The following is a 22536-nucleotide window of genomic DNA, read 5'->3' as shown; positions in this document are numbered from 1 at the left end:
AAACACTGCATTTGGAAACCGAACACTGTGGAAAAGTTTGCTTATCTTGCCGAGACAGGATGTTTTCTTGGCTGTAGGATAGGTCTGTGTTTCAAGAGACCTAGTTTTTACCCTGGCTGTACCCTAAGCTCTGCAAATTACTCTGCTTTGTGGTTGTTGGAAAGTCACTTTAGTCTACTGAAGTCTTTTTTCTCCTCTAATTGTAAATCAGTTTAATAAATACCAGTACCTATGTGTTTGGAGGGTCTGTTCATCAGTTCCTATGAGCTCTGGGATCTCATGTGGAAGGTGATAAATCCAGGGCTGTGTACTGCTGTTGATGGCTAACATGAATCCTGTATTAATTTCGTGCCTTCTGCATGACCTCTTCATAACCTTCCTCTATAATTTGTGCCCTTGTTATATGCTTGGAAGGTCCATTTTCCCAGCCTAATGCTCAGCAAATCAGTGAGGTTTCACACAAGGGTCACCTTGTGTTTCTTGCTTCATCTTTTTGGGCTGAAGCAGCTTAAAATGTGGTTTGTGTTGGGGGAGTTTGGTAGAAGACAGTGAATTCATACTTGGAAACTCTGTTCTGGTAATCTGGGCTTCAGTTTCTGGTGACAGAGAGTATGATCAAGATGCAGACACAAAGGACTTGGATTCAGTTTCTGTTTGTGCATGGTTTGTTTTTTTAGTATTGCCAAGAGCAAGGCAGCTCAAGTGCCTTGCTGAGATGTCACTGCCCCTCAGCTGTCTGCTTGCATCCCTCCATCTGGAGTCACTGGAATGGGACAGACTCTGGAACCAAGAGAAGTTTGTGTTCATGTTTCCTGTTCGGCCATCTCTGCTAGAGCTGTGACATTTGGGAAAGAGGTGCAGCTGGCAGCTGGGAGCGATACTCATGTCTGCAGGCCTAGTATCAGCTGTTTCTTGTGGATGGCCAGAGCCCAGGCTTCCTCCCCAGAAGAAGATGGGATGGAGTTTAGGGATGCACAGTATGTGTTACTGTGGCAACAGCCAAGTGGAGACCACAGTCTGTTACAGAAGGTTTGGAAGGCCCTGTTTACTCAGTTGCACTGACTGGCTGAGGTTTGCTTAAGTCAAATTCATCTGAGGCAATTCTTTAGGGTGCATCCTTGTACATACTGTCTCAGATAGGATTTGGAAAGTCATAGTTCAGAGGAAACAGTGAGTACTGAAATAGGACCAACTTTTGAACAGTGAGCAGAGGTGCCTTTTAGGGAATTAGAGTGCATTTCAGACACTGTCCCTGCTGTCTGTATCTCTGCACAGTGTCTGCACACTTCTGAATCACTCCACCTTTCTACCTTCTTGCCTAGGTACTGCCATAGTCACTGAGCAGCACGCGGCCATGTGGACTGACGGACGCTACTTCCTGCAGGCGGCACATCAGATGGATAACAACTGGACACTCATGAAAATGGGTATGCAGGAGGCTGGGATACTGCTCCACTGATAAACAGAGAGCAGTCACAGGCTGTTTGGTCACTTCACACATGTACAGTTTGGGCTCTTGAGATATCCCATCGTGCAGGGACTTAGGGACATCTTGGATACACTGCTCCTGCTTTAGTGTCCTGTGACGACTGTTGCCGATGGGTTTAGACTTTTGTTACTAAATGCATTAGCTTGGACTTTTTGCACAGTGTGGGAATGTTTCAGTGTGACTGCTTCTTTGAACCTCTTTTTTTTTTTTTTAAATCCTGTTAGGTCTGAAAGATACACCAACTCAGGAGGATTGGCTAGTGAGTGTCCTCCCAGAATGTTCCAAGGTGGGAGTGGACCCTTTCATTATTCCAGCTGGTTGGTTTTACTTTATTTTATAATTCTGGGTTGGGCAACTATATTGGCTCTTTGCTTCTCTATCTAGCTGTTGTATGATGGTGTGCAGCTAAACATGTTCCAGCCCAGATGGGATGGTGGGTTAAACTGTTACACAAAACAGGTTGGATTTTGGTATAGGCATGTATCACGAGAGCTCCACAGCAATGGATTGAGTCCAAAACACAAGAGATGAGAACTGCTTTCTAGGCTTGCAGTGACCTTACCTGAAAAGCAGAATCCCAATCTACCTCCTTTTGTCTGTGCTTTGGCTTGTCATAGGCACTTCAGTACAAAGCTGCTGAATGCCTTGGCCAGCATGTGAGCAAGAACACCCTGGCAAAATCCACGCTGCTACTCCTGCTTGGTGGTCTCAGCATCTCTGCAGCTTCCCCTGTAGGAAGCACAGTGAGAGGTACCATTTATATCAGAGTACATATCTATTTGTGCTTCAACACATGGGGCCCAATGCAAAGGTCACTGGAGGCAAGGAGAGATATTTGCTTGATTCAGGTGGGCTAAGGATCCATCTCCTGGCTCTGTGGAGGCTTAGATCTAGCTTAGATCTAGCATGGTTCTGCACTGGGGTAGAGGAACACCCTTATGGCAGCTTCTGGGCTTCTTCCAGGGACTTTTGTCCAGGACTGTGACTACCTGACAGCACTGGCTGTAGTGATGTGTTTGTATAACTGTAATTGCAATAGATTTTGCCTTTTTACTTTTTTTTTTTTTTAAGGGAATGGGAAGAAGAAGAGTCTGGAAAGAAAGGAGGAGACTCAGATTCTTGAGTCTGCCCTCTGTGAACAGGGCTATTCTTGAACCTGTGTGTGTTCTTTAAAGCCATCACTCTTGACTTTTTTCCCTTTGTCAGACCAGTGGAAGAGGATGTCCAAAGTCTTGAGAAGTGCTGGCCATGACCTTGTGCCTGTCAAAGAAAACCTGATCGATACAATCTGGACAGATTGTCCTCAACGCCCCTGCAAGCCTCTCATCATGCTTGACCTGAGTTACACAGGTGAGAAGCTTAACTCCCAACAGACGTGAGTTGTTTCTACTGTCCTATCCCCCTTCTGCTTTCCTCTTACAAAGTAGTGAGAAAAACAGTAGTGCAGCACAATATGATCCACTATGAATAGGTCAAGAAGATGATTGAACCTCAGCTAACAACCCCTTTTGTCCTCAAAACTCCAAATAACTATTTGCTGGAAGTTGGGTGATTTCAAAACAAACCATGGGTGTCTGGAGGGCAGCTTGTTTGAGATCGTTCCCATCACTTATTAGAATGGAGCGAGGAGTGGAAGCACAGTGTGTTTTGGGTCCCTTCACAATCCAGTGTGTTGGTCTGTGTTTAAGTGATCTTCCTCAGTAAAGTTAGTGACTGTAGCTTTTCAAACTGTGTTTTGCAGGGGTCAGCTGGAGAGACAAAATTACAGCCCTCCGTTCAAAAATGGCTGAGAGGAAAGTCATGTGGTTTGTGGTAACGGCCTTGGATGAAGTAGCATGTAAGTCTTTGCATGTCCTTTCTCAGTTCTTCCTACAAAGAAATGTTTCTTCCTGCCTTGGAAAGGAAGAACCATGCCAGGGTGAGAGGCATTTTTGACAGACAACTTGTTTGTGAGACATCAATTAACTTGTGTATCAATTACAGTGGTGATAACAGGTCACAGGCAGTGTGCCTGTATTTCTGCACAGTGCCTTATTACACCAGTGCAGCTCCTGAGTACCTTTTTAGCCCAGGAAATGCAGCAAATCACCTTTGAAAAGCAGCCCAGGCAAAGGGAGAAGAAGGTTATGTATAAAGCCTGAGGCAGTTTGATAGAAAAAAAAGAACTGTGAGGTTTTCTGCCTGTAAAATATCCTGATGCTGCCTCACCCAGTGGGAAGATGGAGACTGTTTTTTGCTGTGAAGTCTGGGCTATAAACAAAGCAGTGCAACATGTGGCTTTGTATACATAAGGCAAGGGTGGGGTACACAGCATTCACAGTCATCTTCCTAATTGTTACAACTTCTTAAGCCAGTCTTTACCTCTCCTGTGTTCAGCAAATGCTTTGGTTAAAACAAGTAAGTCTGGGCTCAACTTGTGTTTCTTGATCATTTCAGCCTAGGGTCTCACTGGAATCCCCTCTGTGTTTGGGGCCCCAGGATGGCTAGGTCTCCATACCCTGGCTCCCAGCCCAGTGTGTAGGAGGGGAGAATGGCCACAAAACAGAGTGATTTCCCCAGAACTGCTGTTTCTAGTGCTGTGTGTCCTTTGTGCAGAAATCACCAGTGCACAGACTGGTGCAGTAGAAACACAGCACTGGCTGTGTCAGCGCTGCCAATGCCTGTGCCCCATGTCTGATCTGAAAAGGTAGAAATGCAGGTGGTGTGTTCCCAGCTCCAGCACTGCCACTGCCACATCTCTGGCGCTGGGTGAAGCTCTCCTGGATCTGGGACACCGAGCAAAGAGGTGTTGTGAAAGAAGTACTTTGGAGAGTGGTGAATATGACTCCTCCCTGGGGAGGCCTGCATGAGCAGAGATTGTGTGTCTCACCTTTTCAGGCACACCTCAAATTAATGATAAATTGGTGCCCTGAAGTGGTTTCAGATTAAATGTCTCCAGGAAAGCCAAGCTTGGTTATGAATCAAGAGTTTTAAGATGGACCAGAGAAGGTCATGAGAGAAGCTCATTGTCAGGTGCCTGGTTGATTTCTTATCCTAAAGAGGGGAGGGGAGAAGTTGTCTTTAATTTTATCTAATTCAATTCACTCTAGACAAGTTCTGGGGACAGAAAGAGAGCCACAAAGGAGACTGTTGCCTCCTTACTGCATTGGGAGTCGGCTGAGCAAGGAAGTTTGTACCCACGCTGTAAAGAGTTCTTTGTGGCTCTTTCCTGCATTCAAGTGACCTACTCCTTCCCTGGAGAGAATTAAACTCTATTTTTACTTTCATGGCAGAATTTGCACAGTTCAATGAATACAGTGCTGGGTTGTGATTTAGGACATGTTGGTTCTTTTCCCAGCTGTCCTGCTGGCTGGCCTTTTTGGCTTGAGTAACTCATTTCAGCTAATTGGATACCCTGGAGTTTTTATTTGACCCTAAAATCAGGAGTTTGGAGATGCTGAACATCTACTTCCCCTCTTGACTTTGTCTGGAGTTGTGGGGGATAAAATATTTGTGAAAAATAGCTCAGACTATACAGTCTGAATCTGAGATATTGTAGGCACCCAAATGAGAGGCCTTTTTGGGGTATTTTATTCTTGCCTATTGTGTCTTGCTCTTCCCTCAAGTATCAAAAGAAGAACTGGAATGAAATGATAACTTGTAACTTTGAAGTTTTCTGACTGTTAAGAAGTGAGCTTTTATTGCATTGCACAGACCAGAAAGGGTCAGACGCTACTTTTTGTACACGTATTCCTGTCTTTTTTTGACTGTATCTGCTTTCTTCCAAGCCAGCCCTCCTTTAGAAGTTAAACACCAGTTTTCTTTCCCTATGAGTGTTTAAACTGCAGTTCTGGTGCCATCTCCTGGCAAAAATTTAGGGTTGCCTGGAAAGCAGCAGGACGTGGGACAACTGGGTGGGAGCTGGACCCACGGCCTGTAGCCGTGACGTCTCACTGCTTGACTGTTTTGCTGAGATTATTTTTGGCTTTCTCTGATGTTGCAAATGACAAACCAGGACTTTGATTCTTGGCATTCTTATTTTTCAGGGCTTTTCAACCTCCGAGGCTCTGATGTTGAGTACAATCCTGTATTTTTTGCATACGCCGTCATAGGAATGAACACAATCAGGTGCTTGTATTCCCTTCTTCAGTTCCCCAAGATTCATTCTTCTGTGGGAGAGCTGTTCTGGCAAAGCATTTATCTTATGAAATGCCTGTGCTGGGGTGCCTTGGTGTCCTTTCTGAGCAGTTTTGTCCTCAATGTTAATTACTCTTCTGCCCCGATCAGAGCTAGAGAGGCAGTCAAGAGCTCTGCTGTGCTCCTCAGCACCTTGGCTGACGTGCTGAGTGACCTTGGACATGATGGGTGACCCCTCTGTCTGTCACCCTGAGATAATGTGAAGGGCCCTTGGAGCTCTGGGTGAAATGTGAGTAAGAGCCAATGCTGGCCTGGACACTGGAAAACTTTTCACTACTGTCTAATTGCTGAGTCACTTCAAAACTGCAGGGACTGTGTAGGAAAGTTTCAGGGCTGGCTTATGACAGAGGGCTTCTTTCCTGTGACTGCCCCATATATTGAGCCTTAGCAAGCAAAAGTCTTTTAGAGGCATCTACAAGCTGCCACCTAGATCCATCTAAGGTGAAACCTGGCTGGATGAATACAGGTTGTTGTGTGAAGGTTGAGTTGAACTTTTCAATTCAGTGTAAGTGAGAACAAAGTGATACTTAGAACAACACTAGCTTTTCTATTTCCAGATGTTGCCCTTAAAAATTAGACTGGCTGTTATGTGCCTCTGTTACTCTCCTATTTCAAACACAGTGGTAGGATGTAGCCATTTTGAATATATCATACAAAAAAAAAGCTATCAGCTCCTTTCCTCTCAGCAGGGTGGCACATCTTAATTTTGAAGCGGGATTTAAGCTGGGTGAAGGCCAGTGGTTAAAACAACATAGGACACAATATAGCACATAATTCGTGAACTTCTTTCTCCCTGAAATGTTGCCAGAAGGGTTTCTCATTCCTTCCTTAACTCCAGCCACTGTCAGATGTGGTCCCACTTATTTGTTCTATCTGATTTGTTTCTCAGGCTTTTCATTGATGGTGACCGGATGATGGACCCAGCTGTGAGGGAGCACTTACAGCTTGACTCCACCCTGGAGCCTGAGTTTAAAATCCAGGTGATGCCCTATGGATCTATCCTGTCAGAGCTGCAGGCTGTTGGTGCAGGTCTCTCACCCAAGGAGAAAGTGTGGCTCAGCGACAAAGCCAGCTATGCTCTTACTGAGGCCATTCCCAAGGTCAGTGGCTCTTGCAAGGGAAAATACTTTGCTCATCCTGGTTAGGAATGGTGTGAATGAGGGCAACTGACCACAGTTTCCCCTCTGCAAAGCACAGTGCAGGCTGGAGCTTGTGCTGAAGGGACCCAGCCCTGCTGAGGTATTGAGGGGTTGTTAATCCTGGGGTTGCTCTCACTGGAGCTGCCCTTCTAACTCGCTAAGCCGATTTAGCCAAAGAATTGTCAGCTTAAGAAAAAACAAGTACAGCGAGAGAGGGGAGGGAGAGAGGGAGCAGGGTGAACTCGGGTCATTCTGACCATGGGTGGGAGCATCTGCCTTACATGGACCAGCAGTAAGAACTGGAAACTTGAAGAAACTGAAAGTTGAGCAGGACCTCTGGGAGGGTGTATTTGGCTTGATCTGAGTGTCTGAAGGTGGTTGCCCTTATTTAGTTCAGTAGCTTGAGGATATCAGGCTTGTACTAAAGGCAGGAGGGACAAGGTGACAGTCATTGCAGCAGGGAACCTTGTGAGGACACAAATAACCTGCAGGCATTGGTTGTCCATGCAGTGAGTGCATCTGCTGAGGGACAGTTGTAGCAGCAGAATAATTTCTGTACAGCCATACATGCTATATCTTGCTACCCTTGTACTTGAATTTGTCTGTCTGGGACTCCCACAGTCCACCTAATATTCCAGTAGCCATGAAAGGAGATACCTGGGTAAGAATACAGCAGCAACTATGGACAAATAAGCTGGTTTCCATGCATCTTGTGTACATCTCTTGTTTGCTAGAGATCACATTCTCTGGAATGCCATCCAGTTTACAGTGATATCTAGTAACTAACAGATACTGTGAATAAATATTGTTTTTGTGAGTCTATGGAGGATTCACGATAAATTTTTGTTCTTTTAACTTCACCGTAGAAAGCCCTTTGCTGTAAGTGTAGTCCATGGTCTATTCCCAGCTTGGGTTAGTTGCTGTAGATGATTTATGTAGAGCATCCCATCTGACCTAGATTAAGGAATGTAATGAGTTGGAGTGACATTATTTACCCCGTGAGCTCTGGAAATTTTGGCTGATACTGAGTCATTACAGTGCTACATGCCCTCTGTATGCAATGGGGAGAGTCCCTGCCTCAGGGAGCTCTGTGCAATAGAAAGCAGAAGAAGAAGACTGAAATGTCTTGATTAAAAACCACTTAGAGAGTCACTGAAAGAGCCAAAGTTTTCATAGTTCCTTTCTGGCTCTCCACCACTTCACACCAGCTGAGAACTGGCCTTCAGTGCTTTGAAGAACATTAGTGCTGTAAGTCCATCTACTGTCTGTCTCCATCAGAGCCAAATATTGACACTGGCAAAAATCCAGTCCATTATTAAACACAGATCTGCAAACCCTTTATAGATTTGCTTACAGCTGCATGTAAATATGCTTTTCACTGAAGATTAATGGAACTACCAGTATCTGTAAAAGGCAAGCCAATCCAAGAATCTGACCATTTATCCTGTCTTTGATAAAAAGACTTTCCTGACTTTTTTGTCAGGATAGTGATTTCTTTTTTACTTTGCATTATGACAATTATGTAATTGTCTTGCTGTTTTTAAGACTTTGGGAATTGTGAGCATGTAGGATTTATGTGAAATTGGTCTTTGCTGAGGCTCTACCGGGCCTTTCCATGAATTTGAGTGATATCTGTTTGTATGCTGATGCATTGAAAATAGGAAAAAAGCGTGTTGCTTGGGCTGTGCATCTGTAGTGGTCATCCCACCTCCTGATATATGATGGGTAGAGCAGAGAACTGTGGGGCAAAAGGCTTGGTTCTTCTTCCTTCTTCTGATGCCAAGTGTGATGAGGCTTGGGCAAGTCACCTCAGCTGGTGTATTTCTGAAGACATGCTCAGAACCAGACAAGCATTCCTGCTAATCTGAAGACAGCTGATGTTTGGAGAAGTGTGCAGTGGTAAGGGATCACTTACTAGCTCTTAATGCAGGGTCACCCCATCCAGGCACGGGAAAGCTTTGTCTCAAACCACTGATATAAGCTCCTTTCAGAATGGGCAGCATGTAAAGCTCAACTTTGCAAAGGCCTTCCATTTTTCTTGAGGCCTTGATGTGTTTGTCAGAGCTGCTGATCATTAACAGTGGTGATTGCTCAGTGCTGGAGGAGACAGAGCCTTGTGGGGCCAGCCAGATTCAACTCCAGTGCTTGATACCTGGGCTGGGCACCCTTTGCTCCCTGGCACTTGAGGTTGACAGTCAGGTAAGTCAAGGTGACTTTTAGGTTTGTTTCCACTGCCCAAGTTCTACCGTAGTCTCTGGGATTTCTCATTGACTGTCTCTGGGCCTTCAGTGTACATCTGACCAACAGGAAACCTATGGCTCAGACATTTATTTATATATATATATATGGTACTGAGGATATCCAGATCTTCCCCCTGCTTAATGACTCTTTAGTTCTTTGGATTTCCCTGTGGCTGTTCTTCCTTCAGTCAGGGACCGTTTTCTCCTCTTTACTCCCCAGTGCACTTAGCTGAATACTAGCAACCAGTATCTCACTGCGCTGAAGGGTGAGAGAGGCTGCCAAAGTACAAATTGTGGCCAGGCTGCATTATTAAATCTGTAGGATTATGTAGTCTGACTAATCCACAAGTAATCCCTGTCCTTCTGCTGCAGGCTTACCGATACCTCACCCCATATACCCCCATCTGCATTGCAAAAGCTGTGAAGAACGCGTCGGAAACAGAAGGCATGAGAAGAGCACATGTAAGTGAAGCCTTGAGAGTCTCCTTGCACATGGCAACAGGTTTGCTTTATGTTTAGGGAAAGAAATTACATTTTTCTTTCAGTTTTCATGTTATGGATAAAAAGCAAACAAGAATTTGGATGACAGGATAAAAAAGGCTTTCTGTCAGACATCCACTGCTGTTGAAGCAGGTTTTTTGCTTGTTTTGCATTCCCTTGAAGAACAACATTTGCAATAGTGTGAGGAAACAGCCTTGCTCTGTTGGAAGACCATGCAGACTTGAGAAGTGTTGTTTGGAGTGTGGGCCCTTAAAGGGATGTTCTTTCCCCTTTGCTAGTTCTGTTTTCTTTGTCAGTGGAGTCTTAAAATTGTTATCACTTGAATAAACAGAGCCTAAAGAACACAGAGACATTCTTCGACACATGGTGCAAAACGCAGGCCAAGATGTTCAGAAGCAGCCAGTGTCCTCAAAGCTCTCTGTTTTTGTCTCATCATCGTGACATTCTGGAAACAAGGTTGATTTCCCAGGAAGCTTCATATTTTCAAGCAAAGAAGCTGCCTGTGAAATAGGTTCATGGTGGGGCTGAACTTTTCTTTCCTGTTAATTTTTAAGCAGCAGTTTTCACAACAGGAGAAATGTGCCAGTTAACGCAGGGTTGGCAATTTTGGGCTTGTCCCATATTTTCTTTTAGGTTCTTGGGAACTGTTAGTTTCTGTTTCAATGCTTTTTTTTCTCCCCGTTAGTTAAGAGGAAGTAAACATAGTTGTACTGAGCAGAGACACTTTGTCACCTGCTAGCTGAGGACAAAGTTGTGCCTTGCTCTTGTACACGTGCCTCCTGCTTCTTGCCCCTGCATGCTGCAAACATGTAGTAAAAAAGGAACAAAAATGGGGGTCATCATGCAAGAGAACCAGAAGCTGTGTGACAGAGGCTGTGTGGTGCCCATGTGCCCAAAGGACATGTTCCCCTGTCACATCACCAGATGTGTTGTGTGCTTACCTTCTGCTATCTGAAATGCCAAATCGTGTGTTGAAGCAAAAGAGTCTTGAAAGTCTTGAGTGAGGTAAAGCCAGTATTTGCTGACTACTTGGTAATTCTTCATGGTCCCAGCAGTAAACCTTTATTGATGTTTATTTAGCTGTCCAGATACATTTCCGGTGTTAATTACAGGATGCAAAAACCTGAAAATACCTCTTAGATCATCTCTTAGTTTGTGTTTTGGAAACTTGCAGGTTTGTTTTGCATCAAAACCTGTTTATACTGAGGCTCGATAAATCTTTTTTTCCCCTCAATTCCCTTTTCTTGTGCTTATTTTAACATAGATTAAAGATGCTGTTGCCCTGTGTGAGCTCTTTAACTGGCTGGAAAAGGAGGTATTGTATTATTTTTTTAACTTGAAGGTTTTATTGGTGTATAAAATTATTCACTGGCATAAAATTTTTGCTAGTCTTTATAGTGCTTTTGCTAAAAGTGGGGAAACAGCTGGGGGTTCATCTGGTGGAGTTTTTTTGGGGTGATTCTTTTTGGTGTGGATTTAAATCATTCTTTTATCTAAACCTGAATGAATTTTTTTGAAAACATGCTCCCATTCATTTTACACAGACCAAAGCTAGAATAAGTGAGGAATGACCTAAACAGGCTTAGTGTAGCGTTGATAGTGTCTTGTGCTTGTTTGGTGGTGTAAGTAATGAAATAATATCCAGCTTGATAGAATACTTTGGAATTATTGTCATGATAATCAGGGTTGTCTGGCAGTATGAACAGATTTGGCATTTATGAATGGAGAGGTGTAGTGGAAATGGGATAAAAACAAATTACTTGTGTATTCATTGGTTTAGAAGTACACAGTGAAGGTGCAGGGTGCCCAGTGTTACACAGCAGCTTACTAAGCTGCACTCCTTCTGTGCTACTGCATGTCTGAGTCCATTGACTTTATTTATGGAGATAGCTTGATGACTTCCAGAAGGTGCCTTTTTACATGTCTGAGTACCTCAAGAAGTCTGCCTCAGGGGTTTCAAACCTAACTCCTGCCCCCTTTGCCTGTTATCCTGGGCAAGTTGTGTCACAGGTTTTAATTTATCAAATGCCTAAAGTAAAATTTAACATACTTTGTTTTTCCTGCAACTGCTTCCATTTCTGATTTAAAAGCATAAAATTTCTAATACCATGGGCTATTTGGAGAGAACTGTTCAAGCTTACTGTAACCTGTCTGTGAGATGTTGCCTTGTGAGATGTTAGCTCTGTACATATCTCAGTGAAGTCAGTACTGCACTAACTGCTCCCTACTCAGGATTCAGCAATCCTGCTGTGACCATCTCTGCTTCCTGCTTTTCACATGCCCTGCACAATATTGCTAGGTTTGTGTTTGTCGTTACTGAGGAATGAGGACAGAAAACCTGGAAAGAGGACCCTTCCAGACTGGATTTCATAATGCACAGACAAGCCCCAGTGCTTAAGCATATAGCATTTTCTTTGCTTGTTGGTGTACTAATTCAACCCGTGTCTTTGCCCACTAGGTTCCAAAGGGAACAGTAACAGAAATAATAGCTGCAGACAAAGCAGAGGAATTCCGCAGGTAAAAAGTAAATCCACTCTAAGGAAGTTTTCTGGGTGGTGTTTTTATCCTTTGTTTTTTATTCTTTAGAAATCCATCTCACTTGCAGGTATATTTTACCTGAGGACAAACCATTACTACAGGATTTCTTTGAAAACTTGAAAGAGTTGTGAAGAATTGGGTGTTTTGGGAGATACAAGTCCCAGCCCACTGGATTCTATCTGCTTTTCTTTTGAGATAACAATGAGGAGTGCTGCAGGTTAGGACACTTAAATACAAGAGAGTTGCTTTCTTACCACAGAGGAATTGATGTAAAAGTTAGATTTCCTCCTCTTCTGATGGAGAAGGAACACCATCTGTATTGAGAGGTACTCCCGTGTGTAGATCAGCAGGTCCTCTAAAATACCTTTGAGTAAATAAGTAGCAAAGTAGAATATGTTCAGCACATCTCTTCCCTGGGTAGTTTGGGTGGTGAATTTTCTATTTCTAAGGAAAGAGTAGAGATGGAAAGTAAGTTTCCATGTGGTTGGGAGAAGAGGGCTTCAAATTGTACAGTTCTTCTACCTAAATGTGCTGGCCCAGGCGGCTTTCATGGCCAAGGTGATGTGAAATTGAGGATGGGGGACTCCAGGTGCCCCAAGTGCCTGGTGTGCTCCTCTCACTTATGCTGTAATGATCACAATCTTTTCTTTCAGTCAACAGAAAGACTTTGTTGAATTGAGTTTTGCTACCATATCAAGCACAGGTCCAAATGGAGCCATCATTCACTACAAGTAAGAGAAACACAGTCTCCTTTCATCTTTCAGCAAACAGAGCTGGAATGAGTGTCTCGCTTCTTCATGGAGTCACAACAGAGTACTCCAGGGAGATGCTGCTTCCTATCTTTCTTTATTCCAGATTTACTAAATAAGGATCTTTCCCTGCTGGCAACATGCATGTATTGTGATGCTGATCTGCTCAGGGCCATAGAAAAGGGCTATTTTGGAGCTAGAAGTCTGGGAAGGACAAGTATAAAGTGCAAACTGTTCTGAAATACATCCAGGAACAGATGCTGAGGGTTTTACTGGAAGAAACAAAGCTATTCTCTGTACTGTAGTGCTATTTGCAGTATACAAATACTCCCCTCAGTATGATCCCTGTCTCAGCATGTGTGGGATTTCCATCACTGCCACAGAAAATCAGAGCCAACACATCCAAGCTTGCACTTAATATAGTTTCTGAACTGCAGATGTGGGCTGGACACCTTAAAACTGTGGAACAAAAAAACTTTGTGTTTAACTGAACAGGCCAGTTCCTGAGACCAACAGAACTCTGTCTGTGAATGAGATCTACCTCCTGGACTCGGGAGCACAATACAAGTAAGTGGGATGAATGGATTTTCTGCTCCCAGTGACCCCCTGCAGGGTCAGATCACAGTTGCCTTGGCAAGCAAGGCAATGTATAGTTTTGAGCAGGACAGCAGATGAGGGCTGACAAGCCTTGCTGGGGTAAAGGACAAAATGTCAAGGTGCAGTTCCCGTCTGAGTCCCATTCCCATTGGGATGGGAGCTGTGCTTTAGCTGCTGCTGTGTTTTTCTGTGTGTTGCAGCTCTGCACACCTGGCACACTCATATTAGAATTGCTATAACAGGGAGCAGGCCTGACTGCCCTGGTTTAGCCTTGGACTGCCTACACAGCAGCCTGCACAGCTGGGTGAGGCACCTACCCTGCCAGGATCTGCCCTGGGGGCAGATTTGACTGATGTTAAAGTTAGAACAAGGTGAGGCAAAAGAGCAGGACAGCACTGTCCTTTCCAGAGAGACTCATCCCATCTCAGTTTGTTTGGATCTTAAGTTTGCTTGTGGGAAGGCATCATGGTTGAAGATTCACTCAGTGCTGTTTTGACAGTGCCATTCAGTGGCCTCAGTTCCTTTTCTGTGGAACTCCATAGAAAACTGACTCCACAGAAAATGAGAGAAGTGATGTTTTTAGCCAATGTAAATAGATGAGAAGTGGCTTGTTCAGGAAGATACAGGACAAGCCTGACTTCTCCTTTGAGATGAGCTTTGTCTTTAGAGCTATGCCTTTTTGTTATGTCAGTCAGGAAGAACTTTGAAAAAGAACCATACAGACATCCTTTGATAAGATTTTTACAAGGAGATCTTTTTTCCTCCCCTCTGATGGCCTAATTAATGATTTCCTTAGTGCCACTATGAAAAGCAGCCCTTTGAATACAATATAATCTGGACGTCAATGGCACTTACCACAGCATTGTGACAGGGATGCTTTGCTTGTTCCTGCTGAGAAGTTAAACCGTGAGCTCTTTGTGACCATGGCTTGTGTGTGCTGGGGAAGAGCCCAGGGACAGGAGTGAGCGTCTCAAAGAGAACTCGTTATTTCAAGAGCCATTGTGTTTTTGACAGCAGGCTCAAAATGCTGCTTGTAGAAGGAACTTTGAGCCAGTTTCTGACATCTCAGACTAACCCCTATCCAAATGCAGGATAGCTTGTAGAAATCTTAGCACAAGACATCCTAAGGATGAAAGGGATTTTATACCCTCTTACACTTCCCTTTCCTGAGAGGGTAGCCGTCATTTGTGCGTAAGTATGTATTTTTAAGCAGTTGATGAATCATCTTCCGTACAAATAGGCTAAATTTGACCTGTTCTCAATGGACAGGTACCAGTTGCTGAACCTCAAATTAGCATCATTTTTATGAGCAGTTTAGATCCTAATTTGCAAGAAGCTTTGGGATGCTTATGGTTGAAAGATAACAGTTTGAACTGTAAATCATTATTGCCGCATCTAGGGCATTGTGTTCAGGAATTTTTGAGATTAAGAACTGTTACATCATCAGGCTTGTGTAGCACAGAGCAGATGACTTTATGAGCTTGGTTGGTTTGCTGCAGTGTGACTGGATTTTCTGTGTATTCTCACTTTGATCTTTCTTTTTCCCACATCCCTTTGCTTTCTGCATCTTTGTTTGCCTCTGAAGAGATGGTACAACAGATGTGACCAGGACAATGCATTTTGGCACACCATCAGCCTACGAAAAGGTAAGTTGGCATCTCAGTGTGCTTTGTGATCTGACCCTCGTTATTAGAGATACTTAAATTAGTAATGTGCCCTCTTGCTATATAGTCAAAGTGCTTTATCAAGTATCATTTATTTACTAGTATGTGACAGCATTTGGATAAAGACTGAAAAGGAAACTGTCAGACTTTGGACTTTCAAAATATAAAAGCGATTTAGAGGATTGATACTTTTCTATCTTAAAATGCACAATTCTCATCTGCAAAATGACATGGCTCATCTAAGAAATTATAAAATCAGCAGGCTGAGGATGAACATTACTGGCTTGTCCAACATGGGAGTTAGGGGGATGTAATTTAGTGCAAAGCTCAGTATCTTATGCAAAGCTCCAGTTGGTGTGTACCATATAAAAAATCAGTCTCAGACTTCCCCAAGAAGGTCTGTGTTGGAAATTCAGCAATGTAATTTTGTTTATTTTAAATTGCTTCTTTAATTAAAACTAATTTCATCATTATAGTTCACTTAGTGACAAAAATATGCTGTAGGGTATGCTCAGGAAGTAAAAGTACAGTCATAAAGAAAATCAAGCATGTAGGTCAGGTGAATCCTGCTGCTAAACCTGCTACCTGAGTTTATGACGCACTTCCATAATTACCGGAGAAGAATCTTCAGAGTAATTTAAACTTTCTGCTCGTGGTTTGCTTTGGCATTACCAGCCACAGGAGAGCATGAGCAAGTTTTTCCGGATCCTCCACAATTTGCTACAAGATGCAGTCTTTCTTTCCATTCCTGGGGAATACAAAGTTTTTGCTTTCCCTGTTTACTTATGGCACGCATTTCTTTGACAGGAATGCTTCACCTATGTCCTGAAGGGACATATAGCTGTGAGTGCAGCCATCTTCCCAAATGGAACCAAAGGTGGGTTGGTGAGTTGGAGTGTTTTGACCACAGCAGTGACCTCTGAAGAACCATTAAGTTGTCTGAGAACAACATTATGATTGACAACATTATGTTTTAGGCAAATGTTGATGTAACTCTCTATTTCCATCACAATAGTTTGGATTCTAGATTACTGACGCCTTCTCTCTCATCATCAATCAGTGCTGGAAAGTCTGAGGGGGAAAGTCTGAAGGGTGTTTGAAGTGCTCTGGTTCTAGGGTGATAGTGACTTTGATCAGTCAGTGGCACTCTAGCCCATCTGTGGCCTTTCTGTGCTTGGAGGTTGTCCTTATTCTTTACTAATGGCCCTGTCAAAGCAAAGTCACTTTCCAGCTTCAAAAGGACTGTCTAATTCTCTTCCAGTTACTGTGAAATCTCTTGTATCAGTGGCAAAATGACACTCAAAGGAGCTGTTTTGATTTTGTGCAGGAGTAGCTGTGACATACATTCACCTCTGGTGAATTTGTTGCAGAACTATTTTCTACCTGGTCACACCTTGTACAAAACCACTTCATTTTAGAGTTTTCTTCAGTTTGCATTCTTGGGTAGGCAAGTTATAAAAGCAGCTGCATAGGGGTACGAGAAACCCAAACTGAAACTGAAGGGTGGCTGAACTTGGTATATGGGCTTGGTGTTCACATGCAGGTAACATAAATTCTGTCCCCTCTGGCCAAAGCAGTCTGAAATGGTTGGCCATCAGGCAATAAGTTGGGCTGATTAGTTCACCAAATACAATTGGCAGGTCTCCTACTTTGAGTTTAATTAGTGCAGCTCCCTTTAAGAAAGGTACTGAGTTGTCTGTGGGACACTTAACCACTAGATTCTTTCCTGAAAACACCAGTGGAGCAAGCAGCAATGTTTTTGTTACAGACTATCTTCTGAAAACCTCTGTAACAGGAGAGAGCAAGGCTCTTTAGCTGAGAAAGGGCTTGAATGTCAGACTTGCCAAACCCACCGTATAACTTCTAACCATTCAACGACTTAAATTTCTTTGGTTGGTTGCGAGGCTCTTTGAGGAGGTGGTTGTAGGTTTTTTTGTTTGTTTTTGTTTGTTTGTTTGTTTGTTTTTTTGCATGTTTTCCAGATTTGAGCCTTCAGTGTGATTATCAGCCTCTTTGAGGGAGCCTCACTCGATTAAATTCTCTCTCTCTGTCTGTCTACAGGTCACCTTCTAGATTCCTTTGCCCGCTCTGCCTTGTGGGATTGTGGTTTGGATTACCTGCATGGGACAGGACATGGAGTTGGCTCTTTCCTAAATGTACATGAGGGTCCTTGTGGCATCAGCTACAAAACCTTTGCAGATGAGCCCTTGGAGGCTGGCATGATCGTGTCTGATGGTATTTAGCACTGGTGACTCTCTGGTTACTTGGGGGGGGACCAACTTTGTTAAGATGCAGAGGGAATAAATTTGATAGTGGTGTAAGGGAAAGGTCAGATCAAAAGTTCTGGTCCTGCCTTCTTGTTATTTTAATTGTCATTTAAGCTCTCTAGGTAAAAAGCTTCCTTTTAGCTCTTTCACCTTTCATGAAGCACCTTTACAGTCAGGTGCTGCAGTTCTCCTTCCTGCTCTGTACAGTGCAAACCTCAGGAGACCTGTGCTCCTGACCAGCCTGGCTCTGGCATGCTGTGGAAGAACTGGCTGTGGTACAAGGTGGACACCAAGCTTTCAGGAGCTAATCCTGTCTTTGCTATGGGCTATTTGAGACAGCTGTTAAATCTTTACATGCCTTATTCTTCCAGTAGTAAATTAACAGCCCGCTCAGAGATCTACCTTCCTTCAGAGGTGCAAAGGCCTCTCAGGGAGTCAGGGGAACACTATCTATAAGAAGTGTTTTGCAGAAGGGGTTATTTACCCACCTGCCTCTCATAAAGACATCAGCATTTTCAGAGTTTCTGGTATTTGGAACACATGTATTCTGTGCTCTCTCTTGACTTGCAAGGAGACTCTCTGAAGCTCGAGGGCTGTCTGTCTTGTTTCTTCTCTCTTTGAGAACTTCTGCTGTCACCTTGCTCGGGGCTTCCGTGCAGGCAAAGTAGAGTCAGAAATTTGTTTGCCTCTGTGGTTTCTTGATGTCAAGATTGCTTAGTGACTTCAGTGGACTGAAGCCATAGAGGGGAAGTTTGGCCATAGGGAATAAGTACTTGTACAGTGCAGCCATGTGGCTTAGTTAATTACTGTCTGTTTCTGCAGAGCCTGGGTATTATGAAGATGGGTCCTTTGGGATCAGAATAGAAAATGTTGTCCTTGTGATCCCTGCTGAAACCAAGGTGAATGACCTACTCAAGATGCACCTCTCTCCACAACTTGCTGGTTGTAAAACTTAAAGTACTGGAACTTGAAGTGGGACCATGCTGCAGACAGTTGAATCCTACTCAAGATTCCTGGTCTCCAAAACTCCACATTGGTGAACACTGATTTTAAGTCTCCCTTGCTACTGGGGACACAGAAGACAGTTATAATTCTGCAGAGTTTCCATACGTTGAAATGTGTGTGTGTGAGTTGTTTTAATATCTGGATATGAAAGATCAGCCCATTGGAGTCATTGCTGTAGGGTTGGTTGATGTTCTTAAGGTGGGATTTTCCTCTCTGGTAGGGAGTCTTCAGTGGCATTTGAAACAAAAGTACAGACAGATTTTGACACTATAGTTGCCCACCTGGCTGGGTTATGCTTTTAGAAATGCCAAACTGAAAATGATCATATAATCATCAAGCTAAAGTCCTGTACAGCTGTGACCTTGCACATGGCCCTTAGAAAGGGACCACTGAAAGAAATAACTAAGATTTATATCAAGATTCTTTGTTTGAGCTGGAAGAAAAATGCTACTGTAAGTTGCTACTCTCTCATCTGAATGTTTCCTGGGTGGTTCTGTAGTGATGACACAAACCAAGGAGCAAGTGTGATCTGGCTGGAGCTGTTTCTAAAACTGTACAATCCCTTTGTCTTTCTGCTGCAGTACAATTTCAAAAACAGAGGGAGCCTGACTTTTGAACCCTTAACCCTGGTTCCAATACAGACGAAAATGATTGATGTTAATTTGCTGACTCAAAAAGAGGTGAGTAAAACAGGTTTGCATTGCCACCTTTTCACTGGAACCACCTTGTTCTACAAGGGCCACTGCCTTAATTTGCTTCTCTCGGACTATCATGCTGTGTCCCCAGGGACTATGTGATGACTGTCCCATCATGTTGTCTGTATCTGCTTGTGACCAGTCTCATTCAGCCACACCCCAGTTCAGTACCTGTGAACTCTGAGCAAACTTCTGTGATACCTGCTCTGCAGCATTTATTTCCTGAATAGCTTCATACTCTAAACTTTCTGTTTAGGTCTGTCACTACCTTCTTGTTTCATCCTGGTTTTCTACCATACTCTTTATGTTGCCTTGACACATCGCCTTTTCATAATTATAACCCTGTTTGCATTTCCATTTGCTGAAGGGGGCTGTGAAGGGTACCAAGATCTGCCCTAGGATTACCTGTTCAGATCAATAGGGCAGTTTGTCCCTCAGGAGTGCATTGTCCATTTACAATTTTGCAAAGCTTATTAAACTGTGCCGAGGTAGCTATTTGGACTTGCTGGAGGCAGTGATTTGCAGAGACTTTTACTTGTCAGCTGAACTGAACCTTGGCTCCTCTGAAAACCGAGGACAAATTGCTTCAGTTCCTACCCTTGTCAAATTTGCAAGTCACTTCCGTATAATAGACGTCTGTCTCTTTGGGACAGGATTCCATCCCAGCCTAACAGCTCAGGCCCCAAGAGCACAGGGGCCTACAAATGCCGTTGGCTGCGCATAACTTGTAAGGACGTGAAATCTTCTGAGTGTTGTACCCCTCCCTTTCTCTAGTGTAACTGGGTGAATGACTACCATCAGAAATGCAGGGAAGTAGTTGGAGCAGAACTGGAGAGGCAAGGCCGGCACGAAGCTCTTCGGTGGCTCATCCGGGAGACGGAGCCTCTCATCAGAGTCCAGTAGCACCACAGTTGTCTGCGGTGTGCAGAACACCAGGACCGCTCGGTGTCCCAATAATCTACATCTTCTTGGACCTTGGCACCGCTGGGAGGATGTTCTTCAATTAACCTTTGGAAATCAGGAAGGGATTTCATGTAGTGTTTCTCACCCTGCAACATGTGTGGGTAGTGTGGGGGTAAGGAGGGTTACTGTCTGAAAAATTTTTTTGGCGGGAAGAGTTTGAGCATAGAAAGCAAACAAAATAAATGAGCACATTGCCTTTGAAACAGGGGTCTTATTTCAATAATGGTTCTAAGAGGCAATACTGGAATATTTTATACTGTCTGGTTTTTCACTGTGAAAACTCGGTATTTTTGCATACTTGGGTTCCAGTTGCTAAGATGTTACACACACAGCAGGACTGATTACTGAATAAAAGATTCCAACCCGCTATTTGCTCCATCTGCCTTCTCTTGCAGTCAGTCACGTGTTGGGTTTGACAGCCTGAAGAAGGGCAAGAACCCGATCATTCCACCCTTACCTGTGCATCCAGCTCAGACAGGGAAGAAATATATGTATAGGACTGCCATGTGCCAGGCTCTGGGCAGGTGTTATGGAGAGGCCTAGCAGGAGCAGTCAGTTCTGCTCTGTGACAGGTCCTGGAAGAATGTGGAGACACTCGGCAGAGGTTTGTGTGCACAGAGCACCCAGGCCAGTGCTTCTGTCTATTGTTATGGCTTACTGAGTGCTTGTATAGCCCGTGGCAGGGCAGGATGCATGGGCAGTATCATGGAATTGCAGCTCTTCCTGGACACAAAGAAATTATTAGTTAAAATAAATAAATATGCATACAATGGACAAAGGAAGAACTGCGACTTGGGTTCAGTCAGCCCGGCCGGTGCCGTGTAGTGCGCAGGGACACCTGGTGGTTAAGCGAGGTGATGCAAGCTGAATGCTTTCTGAAGTCATTCTTAACATTTACACCTCAAAACTCAAGTTCAATATTAGATGTAAAAAACCCAACTCACGCAGCAACTCAATTCCTGATATTTCAAAGAAATTTTCTGTGCAAATAGAAATGTTTCTGTACATAATTTTCTTCCCCTCTTCCCCCAGGAATTTCTGAGGAAATACTAATCTCTGCTAAACGGCATGAAATTAGTATTTCCCTTGAGTTCTGGAAGCTGAAAGCAGGATCATGTAGCCAAACAGAAAAGTACTGAAAAACAAAACAAAAGTTCCTGGCTTCCTAGCTGTATTATCCAAGGAAGTGATAAAATAAAAGTGCAATAAGTGCTTTAAAAGTTCATTTTCACACCCTAGCCTCTGAAGCTGGGTACAGGTATTTGAATATTCAAGTGGTTTCCCACCAGCTGGAAGCATTAGCTTTCAGCTCAGCTGTGCCTATGGAAACCCTGCTCACACATCAACCAGTCCAAAGTGTCTCACGAGTATGTGCTATCAATTAAAACAGACAGGGGAAGATGTTTCTACAAAAACTGCCTGTTGCCTCTGTGGGTTCTGGCTGTGCCACAGGATCAAAGGAAAACTGAGGGATCTCTAAACAGGTTGTACTGTGACAAAGTGTGTCTTTCCCAGCAAAATGGATGTGTGTGCCTTGAGGCTGAACGGTCAGAGAGTTGTCAGCCAAACGCTGCAGCCTCTCCTGGCTGCGTGGGTACCCTCAGAGGCTGGAAGGAAGGCAGCTGCTCTCCAGGGCGGTGGTGGGAGCTCAAGCAGAAGACTCTGCTGGTCGGTGCAGACCTGTGGGGGGAACTGCACCATATGCTACCCCAGATGATCCTGAGAATGCCATCCCAGGTGTCCTGGCAAAGAGCCAACCTGGGTAGGTCTCTCCTTAAACTTAAGGGCAGGTGTTTCCCACAGGAAGGTGGAAGAGGAGGATTTCTACTAAAAGGAGAAACTTTTGTCCTCATGGCCCAAAACCACCATGGCTGGTGTAGACACTTAAGTGGGAAGGGGGGACACAACACCAAAAGCAATTTGCTGGGTTTGAATGGCCCTCAATTCCCTCTTTACAGTCAGACACCAACCTGGGACCATTCCCTCACACATCCCAGAAATTCATGGCTCATTGCCATCCCGAAATTTCCTCCAATGCACAGGGCCAGAGATGGGGCAATCCAGACTTGTCTTCCACTCTGGGCACCTGCCCTAAGAGCCTGAGTAGATACCTCCCCCCCATTCAGTCCCCAGCTCATCCCTCTGTGCCACCTCAACCCTGTGGGCTTCTGGTGCAGGGAATGTGACCCCACTGTTTGGTCACAGATTGGAGATCTTTACCCCTTGCTCAGATTTGGCACCTCAGCAGAGGGAGATGAGAGGGTGTTTTGCAGGGCAGGGTTGGCTGACACACATTCCTATCTAAGGTGTTTCTCTCTCCCTATTCACTCCTTGAAAACACAACTGCATTTGATATCCTTTCCTGTCTTGAGTTTCAGGTTTCTGGTGGAAACTAAAATCTCTTTTTTTCCCTTCTTCTAGGTTTTGATTTATTCCATCAGTGCCTGCTTTCCCTGGGTGGTCTCTCCCTTCCCCTCACCTGGTGGAAGGAAAAAGTTAAGGAAAAGAGGAGC

General features: G+C 44.1%; 1 protein-coding gene across 4 annotated transcripts in view; it reads left to right on the top strand.

Annotated features, from left to right (window-relative positions):
- XPNPEP1 (X-prolyl aminopeptidase 1) overlaps positions 1-20401 on the top strand; it is a 31207-nt gene extending 10806 nt beyond the window's left edge. For 3 of the 4 annotated variants that reach the window (XM_027648111.1, XM_027648110.1, XM_027648112.1), the window contains exons 5-21: positions 1323-1427; positions 1714-1806; positions 2696-2839; positions 3231-3326; positions 5515-5596; positions 6555-6765; positions 9417-9506; positions 10810-10860; positions 12004-12062; positions 12737-12814; positions 13328-13399; positions 15015-15075; positions 15901-15970; positions 17155-17328; positions 18183-18259; positions 18947-19045; positions 19835-20401. In XM_027648111.1, coding sequence (XP_027503912.1) covers positions 1323-1427; positions 1714-1806; positions 2696-2839; positions 3231-3326; positions 5515-5596; positions 6555-6765; positions 9417-9506; positions 10810-10860; positions 12004-12062; positions 12737-12814; positions 13328-13399; positions 15015-15075; positions 15901-15970; positions 17155-17328; positions 18183-18259; positions 18947-19045; positions 19835-19963 — 1691 coding nt within the window. In that variant the 3' untranslated portion in view covers positions 19964-20401. The remainder of the gene's footprint in view (positions 1-1322; positions 1428-1713; positions 1807-2695; positions 2840-3230; positions 3327-5514; positions 5597-6554; positions 6766-9416; positions 9507-10809; positions 10861-12003; positions 12063-12736; positions 12815-13327; positions 13400-15014; positions 15076-15900; positions 15971-17154; positions 17329-18182; positions 18260-18946; positions 19046-19834) is intronic. The other variant, XM_027648114.1, reaches the window with a different exon arrangement.
- Positions 20402-22536: the final 2135 nt, after the last annotated feature.

Source organism: Corapipo altera, unplaced genomic scaffold (assembly GCF_003945725.1).
Source record: "Corapipo altera isolate COAL_440 unplaced genomic scaffold, ASM394572v1 56, whole genome shotgun sequence".
In the NCBI taxonomy this organism is placed as follows: domain Eukaryota; kingdom Metazoa; phylum Chordata; class Aves; order Passeriformes; family Pipridae; genus Corapipo; species Corapipo altera.
This window is presented reverse-complemented; position numbering and strand designations above follow the sequence as displayed.